The 26,020-nt window shown below is 37.1% G+C and overlaps 2 protein-coding genes across 2 annotated transcripts; one reads left to right on the top strand and one right to left on the bottom strand.

Moving 5' to 3' along the window:
* Nucleotides 1–22,070, top strand: shc3 (SHC (Src homology 2 domain containing) transforming protein 3). The gene is made up of 12 exons (XM_041970601.1): nt 1–2,514; nt 5,864–5,934; nt 10,080–10,143; nt 11,647–11,766; nt 13,519–13,572; nt 13,784–13,835; nt 13,908–14,037; nt 14,918–15,071; nt 16,358–16,448; nt 16,538–16,729; nt 18,803–19,128; nt 19,355–22,070. Exons 1-12 carry the CDS (start codon nt 1,834–1,836, stop codon nt 19,481–19,483), a joined length of 2,064 nt encoding a protein of 687 aa, XP_041826535.1. The 5' UTR covers nt 1–1,833; the 3' UTR covers nt 19,484–22,070.
* On the bottom strand, nt 21,442–26,020 carry LOC121630346 (sphingosine 1-phosphate receptor 3). Its single transcript, XM_041970602.1, has 2 exons — nt 25,880–26,020; nt 21,442–25,577 (listed from the first exon to the last, which is right to left on the bottom strand). Exon 2 carries the CDS (start codon nt 25,508–25,510, stop codon nt 24,398–24,400), a length of 1,113 nt encoding a protein of 370 aa, XP_041826536.1. The 5' UTR covers nt 25,511–25,577; nt 25,880–26,020; the 3' UTR covers nt 21,442–24,397.

The following is a 26,020-nucleotide window of genomic DNA, read 5'->3' as shown; positions in this document are numbered from 1 at the left end:
CCAGCCTGCTATTTCATTCACATAAAAGACTAAATATTGCATGCTTTATTCTTGCTTCTGCTGTTTTTGCTGTTTGTCTTTTTGCCTTCTCTTAGGATTTACAAGAGCCTGCCACTTCATCCCTGCCTTTGTTTTTGCCTTTGTTTCTGAGGAGAAAAGGCAGACGTGCTGTTTTTTTTTTTTCTCTCGCCAGGCAGGAAAGAGAGATATTGGGAGGGACTGCAGTGCGAAATCTGCAGCACAGTGATAGCGGAAGCTGCTTATGAATGAGTGTCAGTCTTTCTCCTTTGCTAGACACTCCTGAGGACATTTTATATGAATTAATGCTTTCTGTTACCGGGGAGACAGTGATGCTGCATTGCTGCTGTTTTTAAGATGATTCTTAGGCTTTTTCCTGTTATCTTTTTGGTTGTTTCATTGACTTATCTGCCGGAGAAACATGTTGTTCCCCATCTGTGCTTTTTCTTTTGACTGGTATCTTCTGTATCATTCATACAGTTTAGCCAGATTCAGTTGCTAGTTGTTTTTGTGAATCAGTTTCTGCTTTCTGTTTGTCCTTTCTTGCAGAGTGCTAATAGAAGATTTGTGTTGCACATGAGTGAAATTGTGTCAGTATAATTTCTTTTTGTTAAAATTTTTGGGAACCTACTTAAAAAAACAAACAAACAAAGAAACAAAAAAAGAAAAAAAAAACAACCTAATCATAAATACTAAGAGAAATTGACAGGTGTGTTAAATAGCCATAGATTTAGGATAATACTAACCTGAGCTTCAGGAATGTCTGCCTACATAATGCTACTGTCATAAATAACATGGATAGGATATTTAAACCCATTTCCAGTCATACCAGAATTTTGCTGCACTGTTCCTTTAGATGATTTTTTTTTATCCTTTAAAAGCAAACCTTTAATATAATTTCCAATAGAGATTTTATTTTTTGTTGTTTCTTTTCTTTCTTTTTTAATTTAAAAGGATAGCTTCATTATTTTGCTTGATCTATATTAATGTCTTTGATTACTTCATAGTGTGACTTCCTTTCGTCACAACTTTTATCAGATCACCAGTTTAGTGACGTTAATTGTTTTAAAACACAAATTAAGATAAATTATTCTGGCAAATGATTTTCCTAAGTTAGATGATCAAGCGCCCTCTCGGTCTTCATTTCCTTTTCTCAGAAAAGCAAATAAGGGGAAAAGGGTTATGGAGAATAAATATGAGACTAGGGAATTTAAAAATTGATTGGTTCTAGTGTGCTGTAAGTGGGAGGTTTTTTTCCTCTCCCTCCAACAGGAAGTGATTTGCAGTGTTCAGCAAGCCTTTTGTTGAGAAGGTTTTCTCAGATCAGTGAGTCATGCTTCAGCTCTGAGCCGGCAGGCAGCAGTCAGCAGGGTATTTGCTCTTCCCTCGCAGGTTTCATGATCATCAACAACACAGATCTTTTTCTCTTCCTTTTACTTTTTGGATTTTGAGGCAAAAAATCCTAAGCAGCAGCAGCATCACTACTGGAACAGGTGCACCACAACGCTGGCAACCTTTTCTCCTCTTCCTCTACTTCAATTTTGTGTTTCCATGGATTGTGTCTGTGTATTTCTCTTTGACGGACTGGATTGCAGCTCCGGATTTCACTGAGAGCAAATTGGACTTGGGCGACAGCAGCAGCACAAGCTCAGCACAACCACCAGTGTAACCTCAATAGAGAAAATTACAGTCAGGTGGCCTGTGATTGCTGAAAGGCGTTTGCTGCCTGTGCCGTTGCTGCTATGTTACAGGAGAGGGCAATCAGCGCGGCTCAGCCACGTCTGCCTGCACGCTTGTGAAGGAGGCAGGCTGTGCATGTTGGTTGGTGGAGAACGGGGCGAGAGCAAGAGAGAGAAGGGTATGCTTCACCGTACCAAGTACAACCGCTTCAGGAATGAGTCAGTAACATCCGTCGATGAGCTTCTCCACGGCCTGTCCATGAACCCCAAGGTCTCGGCCACCCCCCAATCTGCAGCCGAGACAACTTACACACCCCCAACCGAGGTTCATTCCTCTTCCACCACTGCTCCTTCCAGCACCCCCACCAGCCACGGCTCTGACCACCTTGAAGATGGAGGTACCACCCTCTGCACCCTCATCAACAAGGTGTCCAGCCTGAAATTCAGCAACTCGGGCAGCTTACTTGGCATCAAGGGTCTGCCCTCGGCTGTCAAGGACCTGGCTGTGTCCAAGCTGCAGGGGGGTGGGGGATCAGGCTCAGGCAGCTCCAGCGGCACGAGCCCCAGTGCGGCGACAGCAGCAGCAGCAGCCTCTGGTGTGGGAGGCTCTCTGTGCAGCTCCATCTCCAATTCAACCCCCTGCTCGCAGCTGGAGCCAGCTGTCAGCATGAGCAAGAAGAGCAGGCTCGATGAACTTCAGCCTAGTGGAGAGGACTGGAATCCAGGTGGTGGTGGTGGACTGGTGAGCAAACCCTCCAGGGGATGGCTACACTCAAATGACAAGATCTCTGGTCCAGGAGTCACATACATTGTGAAGGTTGGTAGACTCACTGTCTTGCTCTTTCCCATAGTTACACATTCTCTGTTTTCTTTCATTGACTAGAGTTTAGCTACCTGCTAGGGGGATACAAGGGTGATAATGTAGTTTCACTTGTGCATCACAACAGGCCCTTGAGTGGGTGTATGTAGGCTGGCTATGGCAGAGGGTTGAGCAAAGGAGCAGCAACAGAAAACAGGCATTGAATAATTCAGGAAATGGAGAAGGTTATCACTGGGGAAAGAAGAAACAAAGCCTCTGATGGCAACATGAAAACAGCTGTTAAAACACGCTGTAAACATTTCAGTTTATATGGTATTTCCGTCTTGTGTATGTGGAGCTACAGCATTTTGCTTTAGTAACCATGGTGATGTGTTATTTCTGTACATTGTGCACCTCTCTGAGTTCTACAATTGTGTTAGCTCCCTGAAACGGCTGAATAGGAAACGACATGCAGCGCATGTTTGTCTTTATCTCTCTTCAGTGTTATTCAGGCATCATACATTATTTAAGGTGGTGCACAACTCAGAGCTGTGAATGTCATCATTCCAGAAATGAGTCACTACCATGGGAAGCAATGATGCTGAGCCCTCGCTCTTCAAGGTGTTAGATTAATGGAGGGGGGAAGAAACCATTTTTACTGAAACCGTAAAGTAACAGGGATTCAGTTAAATAATTGTTTTACGCATTTTTAAAATGTATTCATGAAGCACATTAAACAGAAATCTACATTAAGATCAAAGAAAAAGAAAAAGCATGCAGACCAAATGACCAGGTGAAACATGTTATCAAACCAAATCAAGTTAGATAGGATGGTTGCTATCACATGACACCTACTACAACTTGCCAGGATAAAGCTACAGTATCTGTGACCAGCGTGACATTTGATTAACTACATTAAGCAGAGCGTGCTTATTTGTCTGGTCAATGCTGCTGAAAGCGTCCACACTGTGAGAGGGGAAATGGGTCCAGACTGTTCTCCCCCACCCCCGGCTGTTTCTGTGGTTTGTGTCCTGCATGTATTGAGTTCAACGTGGTGTTTCTGCTCACAGCACTTTTAATTAGTGTCACTCCTCGCACATCATGCACCATTACTCTAAAGGGACATCGACTGACAGTGACATTGTTTACGTTGACTCTTTTATTCCTTAGTAGCTGTGTTTAACGTAAGGAAACAAGATTTTCTTTCACTCTTATTGTAAGAATTGTCCGTTTGTTTTTCTTGCCTAGCATAATTTAACATTTGATCATATGTCATGCTATTTTTCAAAAGCAGTCAAGCCATTGTGTCTCCAGGCTATCTTGTGATGCAGTGATGGTCAAAATACACACTTGGTATTAATGTTTAGTCGGAAAACATGAACAACACTGTAAAAGTGATTAAATATGCAGTGTTTCGCTGAACTTTTCGCTGATTTTTTGCTGTTTTGGGACTGCACAAAACTGTCCTCACTTCCAGTAGTTGTGCTACAATTTTTGGCAAATAATTTACTCATCAAGTAAATACATGTCAACATTAACGCTTACTGCATTTGGTTTGATTCTTGCAACCTCATCAGAAGTTAAATATAAACACTACATTTATTAATTCTGACAACCAATTTATGACAAAGAAAGCACCACATTTTGACACTGTCAAAGCTGGATCACACAACATGTTATTGTCCCTCAACAGGGACATTTACATCACTGCAGCACAAGAAAAGAATTAAAAAAGAAAGTAAGTATACATAATAGGTTTACCATAAAATTTAAAAATAAAAACATATAAAAATGTACAATTAAACAAACAAAAGTATTACATAGATAGTAATTTAATATAAATAACAGAAAAACATGAAAAACAACAAAAACAAGTTATGTGGTGAAGGGGAAAAAAAAAGCAGAACCATACTATCCATCCACAGTATAGACATCCAGCTACAGTATAGCACAGTAATGGCTGCAAATGTTGTGATATCTGTAATTTGGACGACACAATTTGAAGCTTTTTGTACTTTGTAGCTATGAGTACAATAACTGACAAGTCAAGCTGTTTTTAGGATCATTAATTATCACTGTGCTCCTCAGTAATTACTCTCAAGTTAAGTTTATTTATATTGAATGTCTTTATTGTTTCAGCATGAGAGAAGAAAAGTATTTATATCATGTTCAAACTGGCGTACTCAGCCAATTTTAGAAACGTTTGATGTATTTTTGTTTCTGCTGAGTTGAGCTCTCTATATTTATTATTCTAAAAATAGAGAACATTTAAATCTGCAAGCATCATGTATTTTCCACAAATTACAAAATGCTTGAAGACACAATAAAATATGAAAATATATGATTTTAATAAGTTGGTTCTGCTTCTGAAAAGAGGTAGAAATATTAATGTGTCTGGATGCCTGTTTTGTTTACAGCCAGGTTATGAATGTGATTCTGCTAACGGTAGGAACTTGTCAGCACATAATGTTCCTAGACTGTGCAAAATTAATCAGAAGACATCTGACGTCTGTAATTTGAGTAGCTCAGTGGAATAACAGGATTAGTTTAGTAAACAACACACTAATAATTATAAGGTCAATAAGCATTTATTTTATTTATTTATTTATTTGTTTATTTTCTCTGAGTTTGCACGAGCTTTTTGTCAGACTGTGGCTTTGCGAACTCTTTTTCAGGGTGCTCGTCTCTATTTTAGAAAAATAAAAAAAAAACATCAGCAAGTTTATGAAACTATACCTGCAGGCGTAAACCGGCTTTGCACCTAATTGCAGGTGAAGTTGGGGTGAGAGAGGACAATAACTGAAATGATCAGATTTTTCACTTATCCCCTTTAATCCACTGCACAATATGTAAAACCATCTTAATACTTATAGGAATTTATTCTGTGTGTTCAAAGCAAACTGGATGTTTAACACTTTGACCCACACAAACACATCCTCTGACACCCTGACTAATAACCAAAAGTGACACATATCTCTGCACCATTTGTCTGTGTCTCAGTGTTTGTTAAAAACTAGTGCAAATGCTAAACAAGGTTAAGCTGAACATGGCATTTCAACATTATACTCAAGTTTTAATAGCATATTCTAAATATAATCTGAGAGAAATCGAAGATGCCAATGATTATTTTTCAGAAATTCAGCTGTTCAACTGAAAAACTGAAGTTAGCTTGGCAAGTCATTTTAAAATTAAGCAGGTTTTTTTTCCTCAGTTTTTACAACAAGGTCCTGGTGTCCAACTGTTTGTGTAGTCATTTAGTATCCTCTGAATCTCTTCGTTCAAAGAAACAAAAAGATGTGTTTCACTGCACAAAATGAAGTGTTAGTCTTTGTTTTTCTTACACCGACTTTTCATTCTTACTTCACAGTATCTGGGCTGCATCGAAGTCCTGCGGTCAATGAGATCCCTGGATTTCACTACAAGGTCACAAATAACAAGGTATGTTCATATGTTAGGTACTTTTTCTAACCAAAACTAAATAGTTTTTAAGAGTTTGAAGAAAAGCCCTAAAGTAACACATATTCAGGATTCAGAGTTAGTTATACATTGTATTTTTACTGTGAAAAATTCTGCATTTTCTGCATCCAGTGTGGCTAAGGAGTTTAAGAAGAATATTTGGTTTCTGCTATACATTACTATATGTAACACTCAAACACATAAATGGGCAGTTCCTTTTTAAGAAGGCTGTTTAGAAAATTCCAATCCAATCCAATTTTATTTGTAGAGCACTTTAAAAACAACACTGGCGACCAAAGTGCTGTACACAGCAAAGGAAAAGCAACAAAGGCAAAAACTCATTATAACACCATAATAAAAAAACATTAAAACATTAAGAGGTAACAATAAAAGCCAGCATTTCAGGCTGAGTTAAAAGCCAAAGGGAAATAATGTGTTTTAAGAAAAGATTTTAGAAACAGTAAGTGAATCACCTAACATGTAATGATAGAGTAAAAAAGTTAATGTAGGATCAATGAGCATTCAGCTGTAGAAGCTGCAGCATTATGAATAAGCATTTTAAGATCCTAAAAATTAATCTCCTGTGACTACATGTATTTAATTAACTTTTATTAATAAAATCAATGCCTGGTGAGTTTATTCTAATAAGGAAGAAAAGACAGTTTATTATCTTTTGAAAAAAAAAAATATATATATATATATATATATATATACATAAATAAATATTTAACTGTGTATTGTTATGAGATTTGATTTACCAGGCATTCATTTGATTAATGAAAGTTTAGTTTTATCTTTTTAGGGGCTGCACGGTGGTGTGGTGGTTAGCACCGCGGCATCACAACAAGTCTGAGCCTCAGTGAAGGATTTCAAACTGTAGCCTTTGCATGTGCATGTTCTTCCCGTGTATTCGAGGGTTCTGTCCAGGTACTCTGGGTTCCTTCCACCGTCCAAAGACATGCGTGTTAAGTTAATTAGTCACTCTAATTGGCTGTCTCTTCATGTTGGCCCTAAGAAGGACTGGCAACCTGTCCAGGGTGTACCCTGTCTCTCGCCTGCTAATTGCTGGGCTAGGCTGCAGCTTCCTGCAAACATGAATTTGAATTAGCGGGATATAAAATGAATATTATCTTTTTAATGAACAAGCTGCAGACAAACATTAATAACAGAAAATGCAATGGTATGTTAGCCTGTGTCGTATACTGGGACGAGAGCGCTATTTTGTAAAAAATGCTCTCCCATGAAATCTGTTTAAAACCAGTGTTATCTGGTTACATTTTGTTTGGCTAAAAATGGCCAAATTGATTGTGAAGAAATGAAGGACAAACAAAAAAAAAAAAAAAAAAAGAAAGACAAAACGATGGAGTTTACCAGCTGTAAAAGAACTCCAGATCACTTATCACAAAGTTGGTATTGGGTTGAAAATATAATGCCCCATATTTTGGAAAACCTTTATTATATATAAACTATATTATTTTAAAATATATTGAGTGTTTATTCTGTTAAGTTATAGTAGATTTTAAGAATAATTCAACTCATTAAAATATGTCTTGTATTTTTTTGGGTGTGGGGGGGTTGTCTTGTTTTCTTGTGGATTGAAATGGATTGATATATTATTAAAGAAGCTGACCCTGCAGCTTAAACATAGACATCCTATTCTGAAGTTAGAATTTATGGTCTGTTCAAAATATAGCTTCAATCTAAACAAAGAAACAATATCACATCTAAACAAACAAAGGTGTGATGTTAATTTTACCTTCTACTTTTCATGCTAACATCTGATAATGAGTAACTGTCACCATCATTAAAACAGCACTACTGAACTTTTTTTCTGATTTTTATTACTTTGGCTCCCACTAACAACAGCCAATTCGACATCTGTCTTACATCCTGTCTTCTCTGAGCGTTTAGCCAGTAAAAGCCAGTCCAATGTTGCTCTCGTACTTTCATTTTTTCTCTTTCTTTCCCTTGCTTTATCAATAATATTCTCTTGGGTTTCTTAACTGAATCAGCCATATAATGTCCAAAATGACCAGTGAAGCAAAATGCAGCCTTCACGTGATGCTCCGGGCTGGAACACAAAGTACAGTTTCTCAACTCTGGGACACCCCAGGAATGGGCATAATGAGTGTCGGTGTGCCATCAGAAGTAGCCAGAAATACAGAGCTTAACGTTTGAAACTTATTTAGTGTTGCTTAAACATAAAATAAATTCGCCTAATTTAAACATCACAGTAGTGTTTAATGTAGAACCTTAAACATGCTAAAATCTGAGACACATTATACTTGTCAGATTGCTAGTTACCACCTTACTGAAAACTTTGGTGAAATCGTGCTAAGCTAACCTTTATCTTTGTATTTCTTTTTGTTCATTGCGACAATGGCACACAATGATTAAAGTGACTCAGAGGCTAACAATCACTCAGTAACTGTATTGTGTCAGAAAATAGTCCAGAGAAGCAACCAAAACAATGAGTTGGAAGAAATAAAAGTACAATAACAAGAGAAAGCAGATTTTTAACAATACAGCCAGTTATCCAGGCAGTTTTTTTTACGTATTATATTTGTTAATAAGTTCAAATCATCAGTGAAAATCTTTGACAACTGTTAATTTAATATGTAAAAATGCTTGTGAATTATTTCTAATGTAGTATTATTCACGATTTTTGTTAGTAGAAATGGCTTTGATCATACACTAAAACGTCTTTATGAAGGTTATCTCTATATCTTCCTTTTTTCTCAAGATAACAAAAAAAATATATTTTTAAAACAAAATATGTGATGGTATATAAATACAGAGTGCATTTATCTGCATTGTTTGCATTGGATTTTCAGTGACTCCACGAGTATTTCTGAAATCATTGACTGATGTGCAATGAGGCAAAGGCCAGCAGTGAATCATTTCGTGTCATGTCCACTTTTCTGCTTGACTTCCTGATGTTGGTATCATTAGCCAGAAGTGCTACAGAATGGTGGAATCTCTTTCTCATTGTTTTGCGTGTGTTAAAAGTTTTTCTTGAGATCAGATAGAGAGTCATGATGAAACAGAGATGCTGTTGCAGAGGGAGAGAAGAAAAACTATCTTCTGTTATTAAACCTATTAAACCACTTCCCCACATTGCACAAAACACATTTCATTGTAAGCATATTGCACAAAACTTCACGAAACACAAGTTCATAACAGAAAAACCACCAGAAAACACACACATGTTGTCACAAAAAACGGCTATTGACAGTACTAGCAAATACACCTGGAAACATTTTCTGGGCATTTTCTATGTACCATAGATGTTTATGAAGAGATACAAAATTTTCCAACACAACATTTGATTATAAGATGTTAGTACTTGAAATTAATTTGCACACAATAAAATACAGCAACTCCTAATATTAAACAATATTAAATAATATTAATGTCCTTTAGTGAATTTGCACAGTGAAACCCACACAAATAATCTAAAACGTGGCAGCACATCTAATCAGTCAAAAAGAAAAGATGTCACTCCATTACTTTTTAAACTCCACAGACTACCCATAGACGGCAGAATCAAACTGAAGTTACGCTTGCCTGCAGAGTTGAGTACAGAGTAGGTCCTCCACTGTCAAAACACAGCCATAAAGTTCTATGGTTATTTGTGCTATTCATGCTCTTTATTTACGTACATTTATATTAAACTAGCACACAATGCAGACAAGGTTTCTTACTGAACTGAAGATTGAATGTTGTCTTCTCACTTGTAAGTTGCTTTGGATCATAGCATATGCTAAATGTCTAAATGTAAATGTGACAATTGCCTGGAAAATCATCAAATGCAACATTGGAAGGGTCTGTATTTAGCAGTTATTTGCAGCCTCCTGTGGCTAAAAGTCACAGATCCTTCATCTTCATGATTATAGGCTAATGTGGAGTTTGTGTGGATTCCAAATGCATTTCTTGTGGCAACATGTTACTGATGCACAGAGATGATTTAATAGTATCCAAGATGATGTTTGAATACATTTTTTCTTGGTTAAAGTACAATATTTTCATTAAACTTTTTTGGATGTTAGGTTGATCAAAAAAATAACTGTTATTCAATGATTCTTATCATCATCATTATCATCATCATCCTCTCACCCTCTCTTTAGGGAAGCCATCAGTTTGGTATGTGAGGCTGTTCCTGGGACCAAAGGAGCACTGCGGAAGAGAAAGGTACATGGATGGACAGAAATGGAAAGGGGGAGGGATAAAGTGATAGAAGAGAAGTAATGTGTGAATGTACAGTTGGTTAGAAAAAAAGGGAAGCAGCATTAGATATTAATTGACCCTTCCATGTTCTATAAATAGCATCCCCTCTTTCTGTTTTTCCTTCCTGTATATAAAAAGAGAGGCAGAGGAGAGAGATGAAGAGGCATGGTTCTGTGTGTGCGTGGGTGTAGCTCCAGCCCACGTTGCACTGCACACTGCACTCGGTGCTTAGTGACTCATGTAGTTCACAATATCTGTGATCGGGAGGCTGTTTGTGCACACATGCATGTGTGAGTGTATGTATTCTGTTTGTGTAATCACATGGTGTGTATCCACAACATGTGAGGAGGCTGTGATTTAATGTGAGGTGTGAAATGAAGCAGTACTCTACTTTGTGGGGCTTGCTCAAATGTCAGACGAGAGTATAAAAAATAAAACCAGTGCAGGTTAGTTTCTGTGAACGGATGCATGACATGAAATGATGCTTGACAAACTGATATCAGAGTCGTCTGTTCATTGATATGTGCCCAAATTATACTTAGTATTGTTGTCAACCTGCTGATTGGAAATAAACCCATTATTACATGATCATTGTGTTGTTTGAAGTTTTAAAACAGTCAAAAGCTAAATCTGACTTTGTTTCTAGACATTGTTTTTTTGATGGTAATGCACCCAGCTGAATGGTAGTACATGAAAAGCAAACAGGTTTCATGCACTGAAAGGTGTTACTTTATTTACTTGTCACAAGTTTTTAAGTTATTAGCTTTTTTTCAATCTGAATAATATAATTCAGATTAGAGATTTAATGCTGTTTGTTTGGATCGAGAGATCTGATATGCAAGATGTGTATTTACATGCTGCAAAGCATTAGGTTAAAAATAATGTATTTAAAAAAATATCTCTAGTGGAGAGAGGACAGGAAAGCAGGCAGAGAGAGAAGGGGAAGACATGTTGCAAAGGGTCACAAGCTGAGCCTTCAAAATCGGGCCTACTGCAACAAGGAATTTCAGACTCTGTACATGGGTGCCTGCTCAACTAGTGTAGCTACAAAGGTTTAAGCACCATAAAATACTTGAATATGGTTCTCAGCTAACCAAGTTTAGGTTAGTTAATCACATGTTAGATGGAGCATGTTTGCCTTCTGCAACAAGCTTCTCTTTCAGTGTCTTTGTTGAAGGACTTATGTTAAACTCAGTTTTTGTCAAAAAATGGGGCTTCAAGGGTGATGCATGTAAAACAAATATGTCTTATGGCCCTGACTGAGCATAGACATTTTGGAGATTTAATTTACTTCTTAATAATTTGATGAGAAGGTGAGGCAATGGCCAGCAGCTGGTTAGCATAGCTTGGTTTAGCATAAATGCTGAAAGCAACCAGCCTTATTTCCCTGTAAGTCTGTTCATTCGTCTCGTTATATCTGTGTTAATGCTAAGCATGACCCACTGTATCTTATTCTGATCCTTTTAGCCACCATCCAAAGCTCTGTCCAGCATTTTGGGGAAGAGCAATCTACAGTTTGCTGGCATGTCCATCAATTTAAATATCTCCACTAGTAGCCTCAACCTGATGACCCCTGACTGCAAACAGGTCAGTCTATAATTTCTAATAATGCCTTGAATTAATGGGGAAATGGTTAAATAAATGTAAAATTGCATGGATACATGTAAAGAAATAGATTAAATTGAATAAATAAATCAATACATAAATTAGACAATATGTAAATGTAGAAATTAGTAAATTCACAAAGATAAAAAGATTTTTTACACATCTATATTTGCTTAAATATTCCTGAAGTTATTTAATTCTCCAGTCATTCATTCACAATAAGGACATTTTAGCCCTCTATACTGTAATTTGATATATTAATCAGTTAAATTAGCTAGTGGTGTTCACAGATGCACATGGAGAAGGATACAGTTGCATCTTGGTACAAGAGAAATAGTGCAAATGTAATTTATTTACCATATGTGAAGCAACAATATGTTGAAATTCCAGCAAAGTCATTTCATCTGAGAAATAGCAGCTCAGTTCAAACATTGTGTAACTGTTTCTAAGTAGCTATACTCATTTTACAATTTCCCTTTAATACTAGCTTTTTTCACATGGGAGGGATGTTACTCAACACTTTCATTGCGTAGGTGAACAGACACTAAAGTAAAACAGGTTTTATTCTAGTATATTCTAATTCGTTAAACAGCATGCTGCTTCCAACTATTAGTGTAGAATATGTGGAAGACTGATACAGAATCAATCAGGTATCAAATCAAACAGCTACCACAGAAAATTATTAATACGGTAGCCGTTTTTTCTTTCATAACTTTTTTAATTTAAATTTAGGAATAACTACTGAATTCAGAGTGCAGGTGAATGAAATGGGGATTAAGCTGAATAACAGGAAGTGCAAATGATCATTCTGCAACACTGTCCCAGGGCAAATAAATCATATCTATTATTTATGACAGGGAAACAGAAACCAGTCAAGCATCCAGTAGTTTACATGCTAAAGATGATTGAAAGCATGCAGCATAGGAGCAGATCCTATGCTTCAGAGTATAATAATGAGAATCATGGAGGATTGCAACAAAAACAGGCTAATTCCTTTATTCATAGAACACGTGAAAAGTATTTTTATCCTTTTAAGTTTCAGCTGTCAGGTAGCATACACCATTGCCTGGTCAATCTCCTTTCAGTCCCCCAGAGCCTGTTTTGAATTATAGGATATAGTGAAAGTTTTACGGTTATGAGATCCATCCAAATAAAAACAACTGAAGATTACCAGCAACATAAATGAATCAATTATAAGAAATCCAAGCTAGAAACAGCTGTTGCCAAAAGTCATATAGAAGCTGAACTTTAGTGTCCTTGGCAGTGAGATGAATGACATCACTGAAGTGGGCCTTGGAATGAGCTCAAAAGTGATTTAAATGATTAAGTATTCGTAATGCATATTTGAGAATGTCTCCATTTGGCCCTGATGTTAAGTATGCGTCTCCACAGCTAACCCCTTTTTTTTATCTTTTTAGTTAAGATTAATTTTTCATCATTCTGATGCCCATAGAGATGTTAGGCATTAGGCATTTTTCTCAATAAAATAAAGAAGTTTTTTTTAATAGGGTGTATTGCATCAGAGATCAATTATAAAAGGCACACAAACCATTTAAACAAACTAAATCCTTGTTAAGACCTAAGGTGGCTGCTAAACAGAGGCACAGGTATTATATACTTAATTTTTTGACCATTTACCATATACTTAATTAAATCAGTTCATATTGGATTCAAGTTGATGTGTATTGTGTACTGACTGCTCATGTGTTCATTTTATCTTTTTCTTCCTGACAGATCATAGCCAACCATCACATGCAGTCCATCTCCTTCGCTTCAGGTGGAGATCCTGTGAGTATCTGTTCATACTGCTTTTTTTTAATTTGATAAAGTTAAACACATCATTATATTGTTTTAGTAAAATAAACTTAGCCTGTGTGAAATTAACTGTTCACCAAACTTTGCTAATCCATCGTTGAATAAATTACCAAATTTATCTAATGCTGTTTCTTACCATTAAATTACCAAAGTGAAATTTTACAAGTTGCATCTTTTATTGCAGGACACGACAGATTATGTTGCATATGTAGCAAAGGACCCTGTTAACAGAAGAGGTGAGAATTAGTTTCTAAAGGTTGTCACATACGTATCATGCTCTTTAACATGTATTGTTCTTCCTTCGTCAGCATGTCACATTCTTGAGTGCTCTGATGGACTGGCCCAGGATGTCATCAGTACCATTGGCCAAGCTTTTGACCTCCGTTTCCAGCAGTACCTGCAGTGTCCCTCAGGCAAGCTGTCCTCCACGCATGACAGGTGAGGCACTCATGATAAACAACCAACCAAGTTTCCCAAAAAATATTTGAAGGCTGTGCAAAATGTAAATAAAATATAATTAAATTATTTAGATTATTCAAACATCACTTTTGAGCAGTAAAAACTCAGCATAATAAATACTGAGGGAAAAAGTTGCATTCATTTTTTAAGACAGTATACTCATTTTGAATTTGTAATTACCATTTCTTTTAGCATCTTTTCAGAGCAGGACATCCTTTTAAATTTATATTAAATTATATTTTCAGTGGGTGAAAGATTTGGACTGAAGGTAGTTCAGTTTAACCTCAGGACTCTTACTACTGAGTCTTGCTGATATTTTATGTGCAGAATATAGCTTGCCATTTTCTTGCTGAAATAAGTTACCCTCATCCAATTATGGATTTACAAAGCTGCATCTACAGCTAAAAAAATAAAAATAAAAAGTTTAAATTTTGATTTGCAAGTTTTAACTTGGATTTGTGCAAGTAGAGATGAACTCAATATACTGTTTCTAAACCCATGCTGTGATTCTTGCAGCTGAATGATCTCCATCTTTGTCTTTGAAATAAACTTAATGAGTTGTAGCTTTTCAAGTCTTTTTTTTGCTTTTTTTTGCTTGAAATAAACCACTTCAAGCTACTAAGTTGTTATTGCACCGCCAAGCTCATTGGGAAATGTTGGTGGCAACTCTTAACTTGACATACAATGTGTATATTGTTTTCCAAACATTTTTTTTTTTTTTTAAATCAAATTTCCAATCATATACAGGGCACAAACGATTTAGCTTCCACTCAAAGTGATTCTAGAAATGGTGATACAATATTTATACACCATACATAAAGTATTTAGTTTCGTCAATAAGGCTTTGTTTTCTTCTCAGGGTATTAAATATGGAGGAGTTGCCATGGACAGAGGAAGAGGATGAGTCAGCAGAACACCCTTACTATAACAACATCCCTGGCAAAATGCCACCCCCTGGAGGCTTCATTGACACCCGACTGGCTAATCAGAATGCAGCATCAGATGGCTACCAGGTACAATTTAATGTATCTAATTTAATCTCAGACACAAGAAAAGAATAAACATACCTCTTGTTTGTTCAGTCTTGTCTGGACCAGGTAGACAGGCACCTGTAAGTTATAAAGGCTGACAGTTTTCATATCTGTTAGCGTTACACAGACCAATGTGGGTTTGTGTTGGTCGATAAGGCACTTTATTGCAACCTTTTATAGTGTTTAAATAAACAAATTATTGGTATTATTACACTGCACAGTGGACCACTGAGGTGATGAGAAAGAAACAAGAGGTATATTTAATGCCACCATTATCAGGTTATTGAGTCAGCACAATCATATCACTCTAAAAAAAGAAATGATCATAATCCAACTGAAACTAGACCTCTAAAAAGCATTTAAATGTGTCCGTCTGACCAAAATTGAAGTAACTTACCCTGATAATGTAGCTGGATTCTGAATAACTACATGTACATACTCAACTAAACTCAAATCACCTTATGTGCAATGTACATGCTCCAAAGTGTTTTGCATCTTTTTTTTTTTGTAAAAACAATAAAGAATAAGAATACATAACGTTGCTGTCGGACACAAACCTCCTATGTCCAAAATTTGTGATTTTTTTTGTCTTTCATAAACCAGTACTATTGGTCACCCTTTATGTCTATCTGTAGTTTTACAAATATTTAACCAAAGATATATGATGTTAAACACAATACCAAGTTTGATAACATTATGTCCAATTAATACAAAACCCATACAGTTTTATTTATTTCTTGAAAAATAACAGTTCTGGACGTAGGAGGTTTGAGACCGACATCAGCTTAAAATAAAGCTTAATTCTCAATCTGACAAAATGAAAATCATTCATGCAGAGACATTTATTTATATTATCATGTCAGTGATCTCTTACAGAGAAACTTAGAGGTGGCAGAATATCTTAAACATATTTTTACACAGTCCACAACATTGTGGAGCTGTCAACAACTAGATACCTAATACAGCTACATTCATTGTCTCACCTTCTTACTGAAAACGGGAGATTCATCACACTAAGCTTTTAAATAATTTGGAAATCTGATCGTGGAAAAACCCTCCATTCAGAAGATGATATGTAAATGTGTTTCCATGGTAACCATTTCATTTGCAGACATGTATACACAGCTTACACATATGCCTGCAGGACAAAAATGTTACGTTTAGCTCAAATTTTAATGTTTGCATGATGCATTATCAATGTCTCTCAGTCTAGTTGTTGTTCATTGAGAAAAATCTTCAACATTGACTGTGTTTCTGCATTTCATCAGATAGGTCCAGGCTCAGTGGATCAGACGTATTATCAGGGGCGGCACTGTGAAAACTGGGCAGATGAAAGAAAGCCCACTTTCTTTCAACAGGGTAAGAGCATACATATAGGCCACTATGTGAGAGATTTTATTCTGCATTATTTATTTATTGTGACTGTGGTTGTTTCTCCAAATGTTTAGGATCATTTGATATAAGCAGTCTACCAGAGAGTAAAGGTCAAGCACCAAAAACAGGCGAGATGCCCACATATGTGAACACCCAGCAGATTGATGCCCAGGTGCTTGCAGCTCTCCAGGCAGAAGCAGAAAATGTGACAAAGGGGATGGCAGCTGCAGCTAAAGAGAGCCCACAAAAGGACCTGTTTGACATGAGTAAGGCTTGATTAGCTTTTATTAAGTGTTAAGTTTATGTTATTACTTGCTTTGCTGTGATGGATTTAGAAACTGTCATGTTTTTTATAATAATAATAATAATAATACATTTTATTTATAAAGGCGCCTTTCTCACACTCAAGGTCACCGTACAATAAAAACACAACAATGAATAAATCCAAGTAAAATACAAGAAAAACATAAAACAGTGATTGCAACAATGTACATATTATAATGAGTAAGCCAGTTTAAACAGATGTGTTTTCAATTTGGATTTGAACAGATGAATAGAATCAGAGTTGCGGAGGTCAGGGGGGAGTGAGTTCCACAGATGAGGAGCAGAGCAGCTGAAAGCTCTACTCCCCATGGTGACAAGGCGAGCGGGGGTGAAGATGAGGTGAATTGCAGAGGAGGATCTGAGGGAACGGACCGGTTTGACAACACGGAGGAGCTCAGAAAAATATGGAGGGGCGAGGTTGTGTATGGCCTTAAAGGTTAACAGCAGAATTTTATAGTGAATGCGATGGGTGATGGGGAGCCAGTGGAGCTGCTGTAAGATGGGGGTGATATGATGGATGGATGGGGTTCTAGTGATGATTCTGGCTGCTGCATTCTGTACCAGCTGAAGTTTATGAATTGATTTCTGGGGAAGACCAAACAGAAGGGAGTTGCAGTAATCCAAGCGTGATGTGACCAGGCTGTGTACAAGTATGGCGGTGGTGTGAGGGGTGAGAGAGGGGCGTAGGCGGTTGATATTGCGGAGATGGAAGTATGCGGACCGTGTTATGTTATTAATGTGTGATGTGAAAGAAAGAGTGCTGTCGAGAGTGTTTAAATGCATAAAACATCTCTTGAACCTATCTACATCAGTCTATTTTGCATTTGATAGTATTTTATTACAATCTGTACTTCACTTTCATAATAACACTTTAAAATCAGACTTCTTAATTACAGAGTTTTCCCCAGTTTTTGTTACTTTGACTTCAGCATGTCTTTATAATTACATCATGTCAGCATGAAGACAAGAGGAGGGCAGTGTTGATGTCAGTCTATAGCTTTACTCCTTTAGACTCCAGCTTTGGCTTTGCTATTATTATACTTATGAGTTACCTATAAATGTGCTTAACTACAATACGAGTGTGGATTCCAAGACACAAGAACAGTCGACTATACAATTTAGTTTTAGTTGTCACTTTAATTCTGAAACTGCACAGGAACATTCAATGGGTAGAAGATAACTTTAATTTGCATGTAATACTTAAAAACAAAGGTACAAAAAAATAATTGTATTGCTGTTGTTAGTCCATTCAGGCCTGATACAACATACAAGGCATCCATATATACATTACAAAATACAAAATTAGCTAAATATTTAGCAAACAGACAGACGGCCTTTGAAAAATGAATGTGGTCTGAGAAAACATCACACAACAACTTTTGATGTTGATCCTCTTTTTAAGTCAAGCATTGCTAAAAGACATTTCCCCTGTGAAATAAAAATATACAATAATGTAATAACAGATATTCTGCCTGTGGTAGTACATCCTGTCGTTCTCTTGTTTTTCACAGCTGCACTAGTCTATCTATATACCACAAAATTTGCAATTGTTGTATTCGCTGACATTTTCCCATTCTCTGCATTGCATTGTATAAGTGACCCTTGTTTAACATTTATTTGCTGCAAGGCCATCTTTTATAATTCACCATTGTCTGACACAAAAACATTCAACACTATGGCATAGAAACCCTGCTTCCAACTATCTTTTTGGCAGTGGAATTACAGACCAGTGCAGACATACCACATTTATCCATCCTGGAGTAGGTGAGGGATCAATTTGTGTTTTATGATCAGACAAGTAAAGGGTCTCCTATAGGTAACTGAGTAGTATTATGCTTGCATTAGCACAATAGTTATATATCCAAAAGGACATTTTTCTTCTGTAAAAACATTGGCAACCAACCATGATGTATTACAGTTATATATTGTTTCATGTCTTCTAAATTACTTGCATTTGCTATATGTTCTCTTTTTCTTTTAAATCCTCATTTTTGCACTGCCCTCATCTCTACCAGAGCCCTTTGAGGATGCCATTCAGTCTCAGTCCCAGCCACCATCTCAGGGGCAATCCCAGTCCCAGGTGTCCAGTCTTCACAAGGCAGCATCTTTGGACAATTCCAGCCCCCTTCTTGTGAGATCATTGGCCTTCCGTGCACAGGAGGAGTTGGAGGGCCAGATGTGGTATCATGGCAAAATGAGCCGCCGAGATGCTGAAAAACTGCTGAAGGATGATGGGGACTTTCTTGTTCGTAAGAGCACGACCAATCCAGGGTCCTACGTGCTGACAGGCATGCACAATGGACTTGCCAAACATTTACTGCTGGTGGACCCTGAGGGCACGGTAAGAAAGGAGGAAAAGGACATTCCCAGTGTGTTTAGGAAAAGCTCTACACTACCTTTTCAATGTTTGGACACTTTTCCTTTTGGATTTAATAGGAAGGTCTGTCCAAACGTTTGGCTGGTACTGTAGATGGAAATGACTGATTTGTGAAAGTGTCAGTGAGTTAGAAGAAAAATTCCTTGTGGAAGGAAACAAACTTTTAACACCTCTTTCCCTCGTTTTAAAGGTACGGACAAAAGATCATATATTTGACAGCATAAGCCACCTTATTGGCCATCACCGTGACAACAATCTGCCAATCGTGTCAGCTGGAAGTGAACTGTGTCTCCTGCAACCTGTTGAAAGGAAACAGTGACACCAGCAATGCCTGATGGGAAACAGGAAGCGCTACTCTGTATCTTGAAGATGAAACATGAGAAGAAGATGCCAAAAGGCTCTCTGCTCAAAACTGACCAGTTTTACTGGAGTCACTGGAAGACGCAAGATTTGTTTAAGATAAAAAAAAAAACGAACAAAAAGAAAAAATCGTTTATAGAACTGTTATTATTTTGTTGTGATGACTGAAATGTTATATTTTTGAAAAGAAATAGATGCATTTGGACATAATATCTTGATTGGTGTTTTAAAAGATAAAAAGAGACAATTGTTCTTGTAGTTTAGACAAAGTGCAAATCAAACCTCAGAGAGGGGTTCAGAAGAATATTTTAGAAAAAAAAAATCTAAAATTTTAGTTTTGTCTGTCAAGCACAACCACATTTCTACAGGAGCTGTTGGCTAAGAGGTTCAAGACGCAGAAATGAACATTAGGAAAAATGTCCTTTAAACTTGTCATTAGTGTGACAGCTTACTCGATTAGTCACTATATGAAACCTGCTTTTACTGGAGATTAGAACTGATTGTGTTTTGCTTTGCAGTTGTCACAAAGTGTCAGGGTGCAAACGCACCTCTCATAGTGCTGTCACTGGCTTTAAAAATCAACTTTTTATGAAGTATTTTCTTGTGTCACTGCAGTCGCATGACTTAAAATCAACTGTTCTTGTGGCCATGTTCGTAGACTTTGATACCCCTTTATTTGAAAGAGGTGCTTGTGTATGCTGACACTGTAAATTATTTATGCTTTAAAACCAGTGATTATTTCTGAATTGGTTTCCTCTGAATTCTTTTAGGTGTGTAGTCGGTGATTAGTTTTGGTGCTTGAGTCATGCAGTTGGTATTCTCACAATCTTTATTAACATTTTTAGCTTTTCAGTGAACTTTTAGAAGTTTAATGTTGTTTATTTGAATGATCACAAATGAATAGCACAATCAAGACGTTAGATCACCTGTGTCAGTTGTACCAAGATGGATTACCAGCGTGTTGAGACGTAATTAGATAAATTCTGCTCTCAACACAGAAACTTCACTTACATTCATTGATTTTTCTTTTCTTTTCTTTTTTTTTAATCTTATGGCATTAACATTCTTTAACCACTAGGTGTCATTATAGCACTACTTGTTTACCCCTGTTATCGCTGCAGTACTCAATTTTTAAGCATTCATATGTGACAGATCAGAGTTAATTTTGTTTTGCAGTCATTTGTAAACATTTATTCATCTGAACAGTTTAGTATTTAGGTCATACTGACTGAGTTGGCTTCTAGTAACTGTCCACAGCAGTTCTGGAAACAGCCTTTTTTAAAATGCTCTCATCCTTACTATTGTCAGGACTCTGATGGAAACCAAATGAATGAGACATTGTATTTGATATGCACTCGACCACTTCAATTGAACCAAAATCGGTATGTGTTCAGTGCGTTTGACAAGACAGATGCAACGTTATATAATGTGCCTGTGTTTTGCTGCAAGAGGGTGTGTGCACTACATGCATCTCACAACAATAGTTTGGCCAGAAAGGACTATTGGAAATATTACAAAAAACTCTTACCCACCTTTTATTTTTGCAGTCTCTGTAATATAATTTGATGAAATCTAATATCTATTGAGAGGGACTAATGTGGTGATCTTTTATAAAACTCTATGCTAACAAAAATAATTCCTTTGAGTCTTTATTTAAATTTGTAGATTCTCTTTAGCAAAATGTGCAAAGCTTTGAGCAAACTATATATATATATACATATATATATATATGTATATATCTAGAAATGACTTCATACTTGAATTTCTCTGATAACATGCGGTTAGCTTTGTGACATAAGGAAAGAAACCAAACACACTAGGACACAAATAAGAACATAGCTTCTTTCCAGAATTCTGTTGATGAAAATGTGCCTTTTATTTGTATAAATGGTGTTTATCTTTTTCTTTCTTTTTTTCTTTCTTTCTTTCTTTCTTTCTTTCTTTCTTTCTTTCTTTCTTTCTTTCTTTCTTTCTTTCTTTCTTTCTTTCTTTCTTTCTTTCTTTCTTTGTCTTAGTGCAATAGCTGATCTTCAATGGGGCATGCCTGTTCACTTGAGGTTGTGTTTTGCCCTGCTGCGTGTTGCTGCTTGAAACTACTGTTTTCTCTCTATATCTTTGTCTCTTTCCCGCCCTTCCTCCCTCTCTATTATTATATATTCTAAATGTATAATTTCCAGATTATAAATATAAATCTTTGTCAGAGGGAATCACATTGAAACTCACTATTTTGGGACAAATAAAGTGAAAAAAGGAAATTAAAAAAAAAGTCCAAATGATGTTTACAGATTTAATCTTTTGGTTGTATGGGTTTATCATTATTCCGTGTGACTGTTGGCAATAAAATTGTGAATGTGTATAATTTCTGCTCTCAGTGCTGTAATACTCTCATTTTATGCCACCTGCAGTTTTTACACACTCATCTTAATTTCCTTGTTTTTTTCTTTAGTTTCTGTTAAAGCATTTTGCTGTCTGTGAGATATCTTCCCCTCTATATCAAGATGGTGAACTGAATTGTTTGTAGCATGCAAATAAAAACTCAATAATTCTGTAAACAAAATCCTTGCTGCTCTGGATCATCCACAGATCACTCTGTTAAAACAAGAAAATACAATTGCAATAAAGACCGAAAACAGCATTATTATACACAGTAACCTTGTTTCTAAACTTAGCACAAAAAGGAAGGAAGTGTGTGTTTGGTTGACTATTTCTTTCCTTTAATAATACCAGTTGATGTTGTTGTATACATAACTGGAAAGCCTGATTAGTCACCTTTATAATGCAGCATAACCTGTAACGATCATGTTTCTGTGGAATAAGAAACACACCTAATGTGTTGGTAGTGTCCTCCAAAAATGGCAAAATCCCCTGCAGTCTTCTGTTAGTATCAACTCTTCTTTTGAGGTTGAAATGCTGCCAGACGTGTATCAGTCTCAGACTGGCACCTGATTGATAAACAGACATATTGGAATGAGATCCAGGAGCCAGTGGTGATCCTATATCTCCACATTCTGGGACCTAACTCCATCCACCTCTGTCCTCATTTATTTTGTAACTTTGGTACATCTCTTGATTCATGCTAAAGATTGAGCGTATTCTCAGAACAGTTCATAGAAACAGTGGCAGGAAATGAATAACCCTCAAAAGGCTGCTATTTGCTCATCATCTTCTGCATGTCTCTCTTTACACCAGTGATCACGTCAGCACCATTATAATTGACACGGCTGTGGTTTTGATCATAATGACTTAATCCTTTAATGTCCACACTAAGAAAAAAACGATGGGAAATTTTTCTTTGCATTTTTTCATTTCCTTTAGACAATAATAAGAATCACTGTTGTTAACAACTGGTTGAGATAACAATTAATAGTATAATAACAATGATTAAATTGTCAAAACTTGAAACAGTAATGGGATAACAAGCACTTATTTATGATATTACATGCCCAAACTAAGTGGTAGAGATTAATGATTTGATCTACCAAACACACACGCACACACATACACACGTGTGTGTGTGTGTGTATATATATATATATATATATATATATATATATATATTCATATTTAATGTTTTAAAGTATGTACAGTAACCTGTTGATAGATTACAGATTGAGCAGTTTTGCCCAGTTTTTGGCTTTAGCCTGTAACCAGCTTTAGGCCAGGATAGAGAAGGTGGTCTATGTGGTCCACAACTGTTAGCATACCTACAATATGGCTGGACTTTTCTACTTGATGTCCCCCTACTGTCAGAAATTACAACACTGTGTTTTGCTCCGTCTATATAAGCTTGACAAATCAAAGCTATATCAGATGCACCTCTCAGAGTTGTTTGATCTTCTGCTTCATATCCAGAGAAAGTATCTTAAAGCAACAAGTTTATTTTTGTTTTCTTTCTAGCGTCTAGATTACATATTATGGCTTTTCTGTAACTAGCTTCCCCGTGCTGCATTCACATGCCTCTGCAATCTTTACTCTTGTCTTTTTCATGCTTTTACGGCTTATACTAAATTTGAACACTTTGTTCTACTTGCAAGTGCAACAGCTGTGTACTCAACATGCAGCAGTACTAAACATACCCAGCAGATAGAGCAATAGTATTACTCTCTACAACCCCATCAGGTATATTATAATACAGTTATAGTAATGCTGTTCCTTCCTTTTCAGCATGTTTCTGTCTCAGTTATCTCAAGTATACTAATGCAGATTACAGTAACTGCACAGTAAAAGTGAGTACAAACAATATAATAATTAAGAATACATGGAATAATAAATATAATTAGAATCTAATCACAATAATTGTCTACATTCTTCATTCCACTGTTTTTGCAGTAATAACTGCACAGTTTTATGATTATGAGTAAATTTTCACTTTTTAGCCGTCTTATATGGTTACAAATACATCTTGCCAGCACAAGAATGCCATTTATTTACACATCATCATGATCATTATTGTGTGAAAACCACTTATTTCCTAATGCCAACATATCATGAACGATTTGTTCCAGCTCTGTGACGATTAGCCTCCAAACAAGTTTGATGTGTTTATTTTCTTAACAAAAAAAGGGTTTATCCTCGATTTAGCTGTAAAATGGTCATAGTTGGAGATAAAGAAGCAAAGTTAATGGAATCGGTGAGCATATTGGTTCCTTATGGTTAATTTGTCCGTGTGTAAACATTTAAATGAGCTTCCTAATTGTAGATGCTGAAGGTGGTGAAAGATGAAACCTCTGTGCTGCAGCCACTGCATCAAGTCCACTCCTCATTTAAGAAATGCCTCATCTTAAGTAATTCAGATTACTTTCTGTTCACAATACCCTTCTCTGCACAGGCCCTTCAGCACAAAAAAGAGCCTTCCTCAGTTTATTACTGTTGCTCACTTGCTCCCGTCATGAGCCGCACTTCTTCTAGCTCCCACAACTGAAACTTCTTCCTGGCCTGTGTCCATCTCCTGCCCCTTCTCCAGTTCTGCCTGACTAGAGCTCTGCTGGTTCTGGTTTGGGTTGTTTTGGCTGCTCCACGATTTGCTCCTGCTGCGGCTGGGCTCCAACGACTGCCTGTGCCCGCTGCCATTCACAGAAGCCTTCCCCCTGTAGCAAATGCCACAAACCAGACCCAAGAAGGCCCGTCTCATCTCGCGGCTGGCCAGAGTGTAGATGACTGGGTTCATGGCAGAATTGAGCACAGCCACTGCAATAAACCAGTCAGCATTGTAGAGGATGGGGCAGTGCTGCACACATGCCACATCCACCAGGAGCAGGATAAAGATGGGTAACCAGCAGGCAATAAAGACCCCTACTACAATTATGACAGTGCGCAGCAGGGCCATTGCATGTTCAGAATTGCTGTGCTTACTCACCTTTCGACTGCTGGACTTAACCAGGATGTAGATGCGAGCATAGAGGACTGACATGGCTAAGAGCAAAACCATAAAAACAGTGATGCAGAAAGCTACATATTTCTTGCTGTAAAGAGGAAGGACTGTGGAGCAGTCTGGAAGGTTGTCCAAGCAGTTCCACCCTATTATGGGTAAAGCTCCAAGAGTTATAGCAATCAGCCAACAGGTCCCTATGAGCAGAAACACTCTGTAGTTCTTGTTGGCATCGTAGGGCCGCATTTTGATCATCGTCAGGTGTCTTTCTATAGCAATAGCCAAGAGACTAAAGATGGAAGCACTAAGTGCTACAAACATGCTGCCCTCTCTGACAAACCAGAGCTCAGGCGATAACTGAAAGGTCTTCTCTCCAGACAAGAGCACGTTGACCAGGTAGGCGACTCCAGCCAGCAGGTCGCACAGTGCCAGGTTGGCGATGAAGAAGTACATTCGGTTGTGGAACCTGTGGTTTCTCCAAATGGCCACCAGAACAGTGAGGTTCTCCAGGAAAATGAAGCTGCAAATGATGAGGAACACAATGGTTGTGCTTGTGCCAGCATGTGGCCGGTGGTCCAGCTTCCCTGTGTAGTTGTAGTGGAGACGTATGGTTTCCATCTTTGACGCATCAGCTGCTGACACTGGATGTCAGACTTGAGCAGGAACTCCACTATCCACTGTTCAACTGCAGAAAGCATTAAAGTATTTATAAGTGATAATGTTGTCATTACTTTATCATATAAATCATATAATTTAGCTTGTTTAACTAAATAAATATATCACTATAAAGATGTCTGAAAGTTAACTTTAATTAAAACTCGTTAAATAAAGTAATGATAGGCGAGGCTCATTTCAAACCTTACGTTATTTTCTACACATTCAATGTAATTTAGTCAATAAATTTCCTACATTTGTCTTCACATTCAGCGTAGTTTGAAGCAGTCTACAGTCGTTTTTTTTTTCTTCTTCAGCCTGAGCAGAACTTACCGCAGGACGCTCGCAATTCGCTTTAAGCTGGAAATTAAACGCTGTTTTCATCGTCCAAAACTTGTATTTCGTGTTTTCTACATTTGGCGTTGAACTCGAATCCCTTCTTCATCGCTCAGTCATGACAGAGAGCAGCTCCTC

This window comes from Melanotaenia boesemani, chromosome 19 (assembly GCF_017639745.1).
Source record: "Melanotaenia boesemani isolate fMelBoe1 chromosome 19, fMelBoe1.pri, whole genome shotgun sequence".
NCBI classification, from domain to species: domain Eukaryota; kingdom Metazoa; phylum Chordata; class Actinopteri; order Atheriniformes; family Melanotaeniidae; genus Melanotaenia; species Melanotaenia boesemani.
Note: the sequence above shows the minus strand (reverse complement) of the source record. Positions and strands in the feature narration are given on the sequence as shown.

What these genes read in the sequence shown, in the direction of transcription:
- shc3 (XM_041970601.1), top strand. Translation starts at nt 1,834, where the DNA reads ATGTTGGTTGGTGGAGAACGGGGCGAGAGCAAGAGAGAGAAGGGTATG. An exon ending in TGACCCCTGACTGCAAACAG is followed by an intron (nt 11,767 to 13,518) that starts GTCAGTCTATAA and finishes TCTTCCTGACAG; the next exon opens with ATCATAGCCAACCATCACAT. An exon ending in CTGTCCTCCACGCATGACAG is followed by an intron (nt 14,038 to 14,917) that starts GTGAGGCACTCA and finishes TTTTCTTCTCAG; the next exon opens with GGTATTAAATATGGAGGAGT.
- LOC121630346 (XM_041970602.1), bottom strand. Translation starts at nt 25,510, where the DNA reads ATGGAAACCATACGTCTCCACTACAACTACACAGGGAAGCTGGACCAC.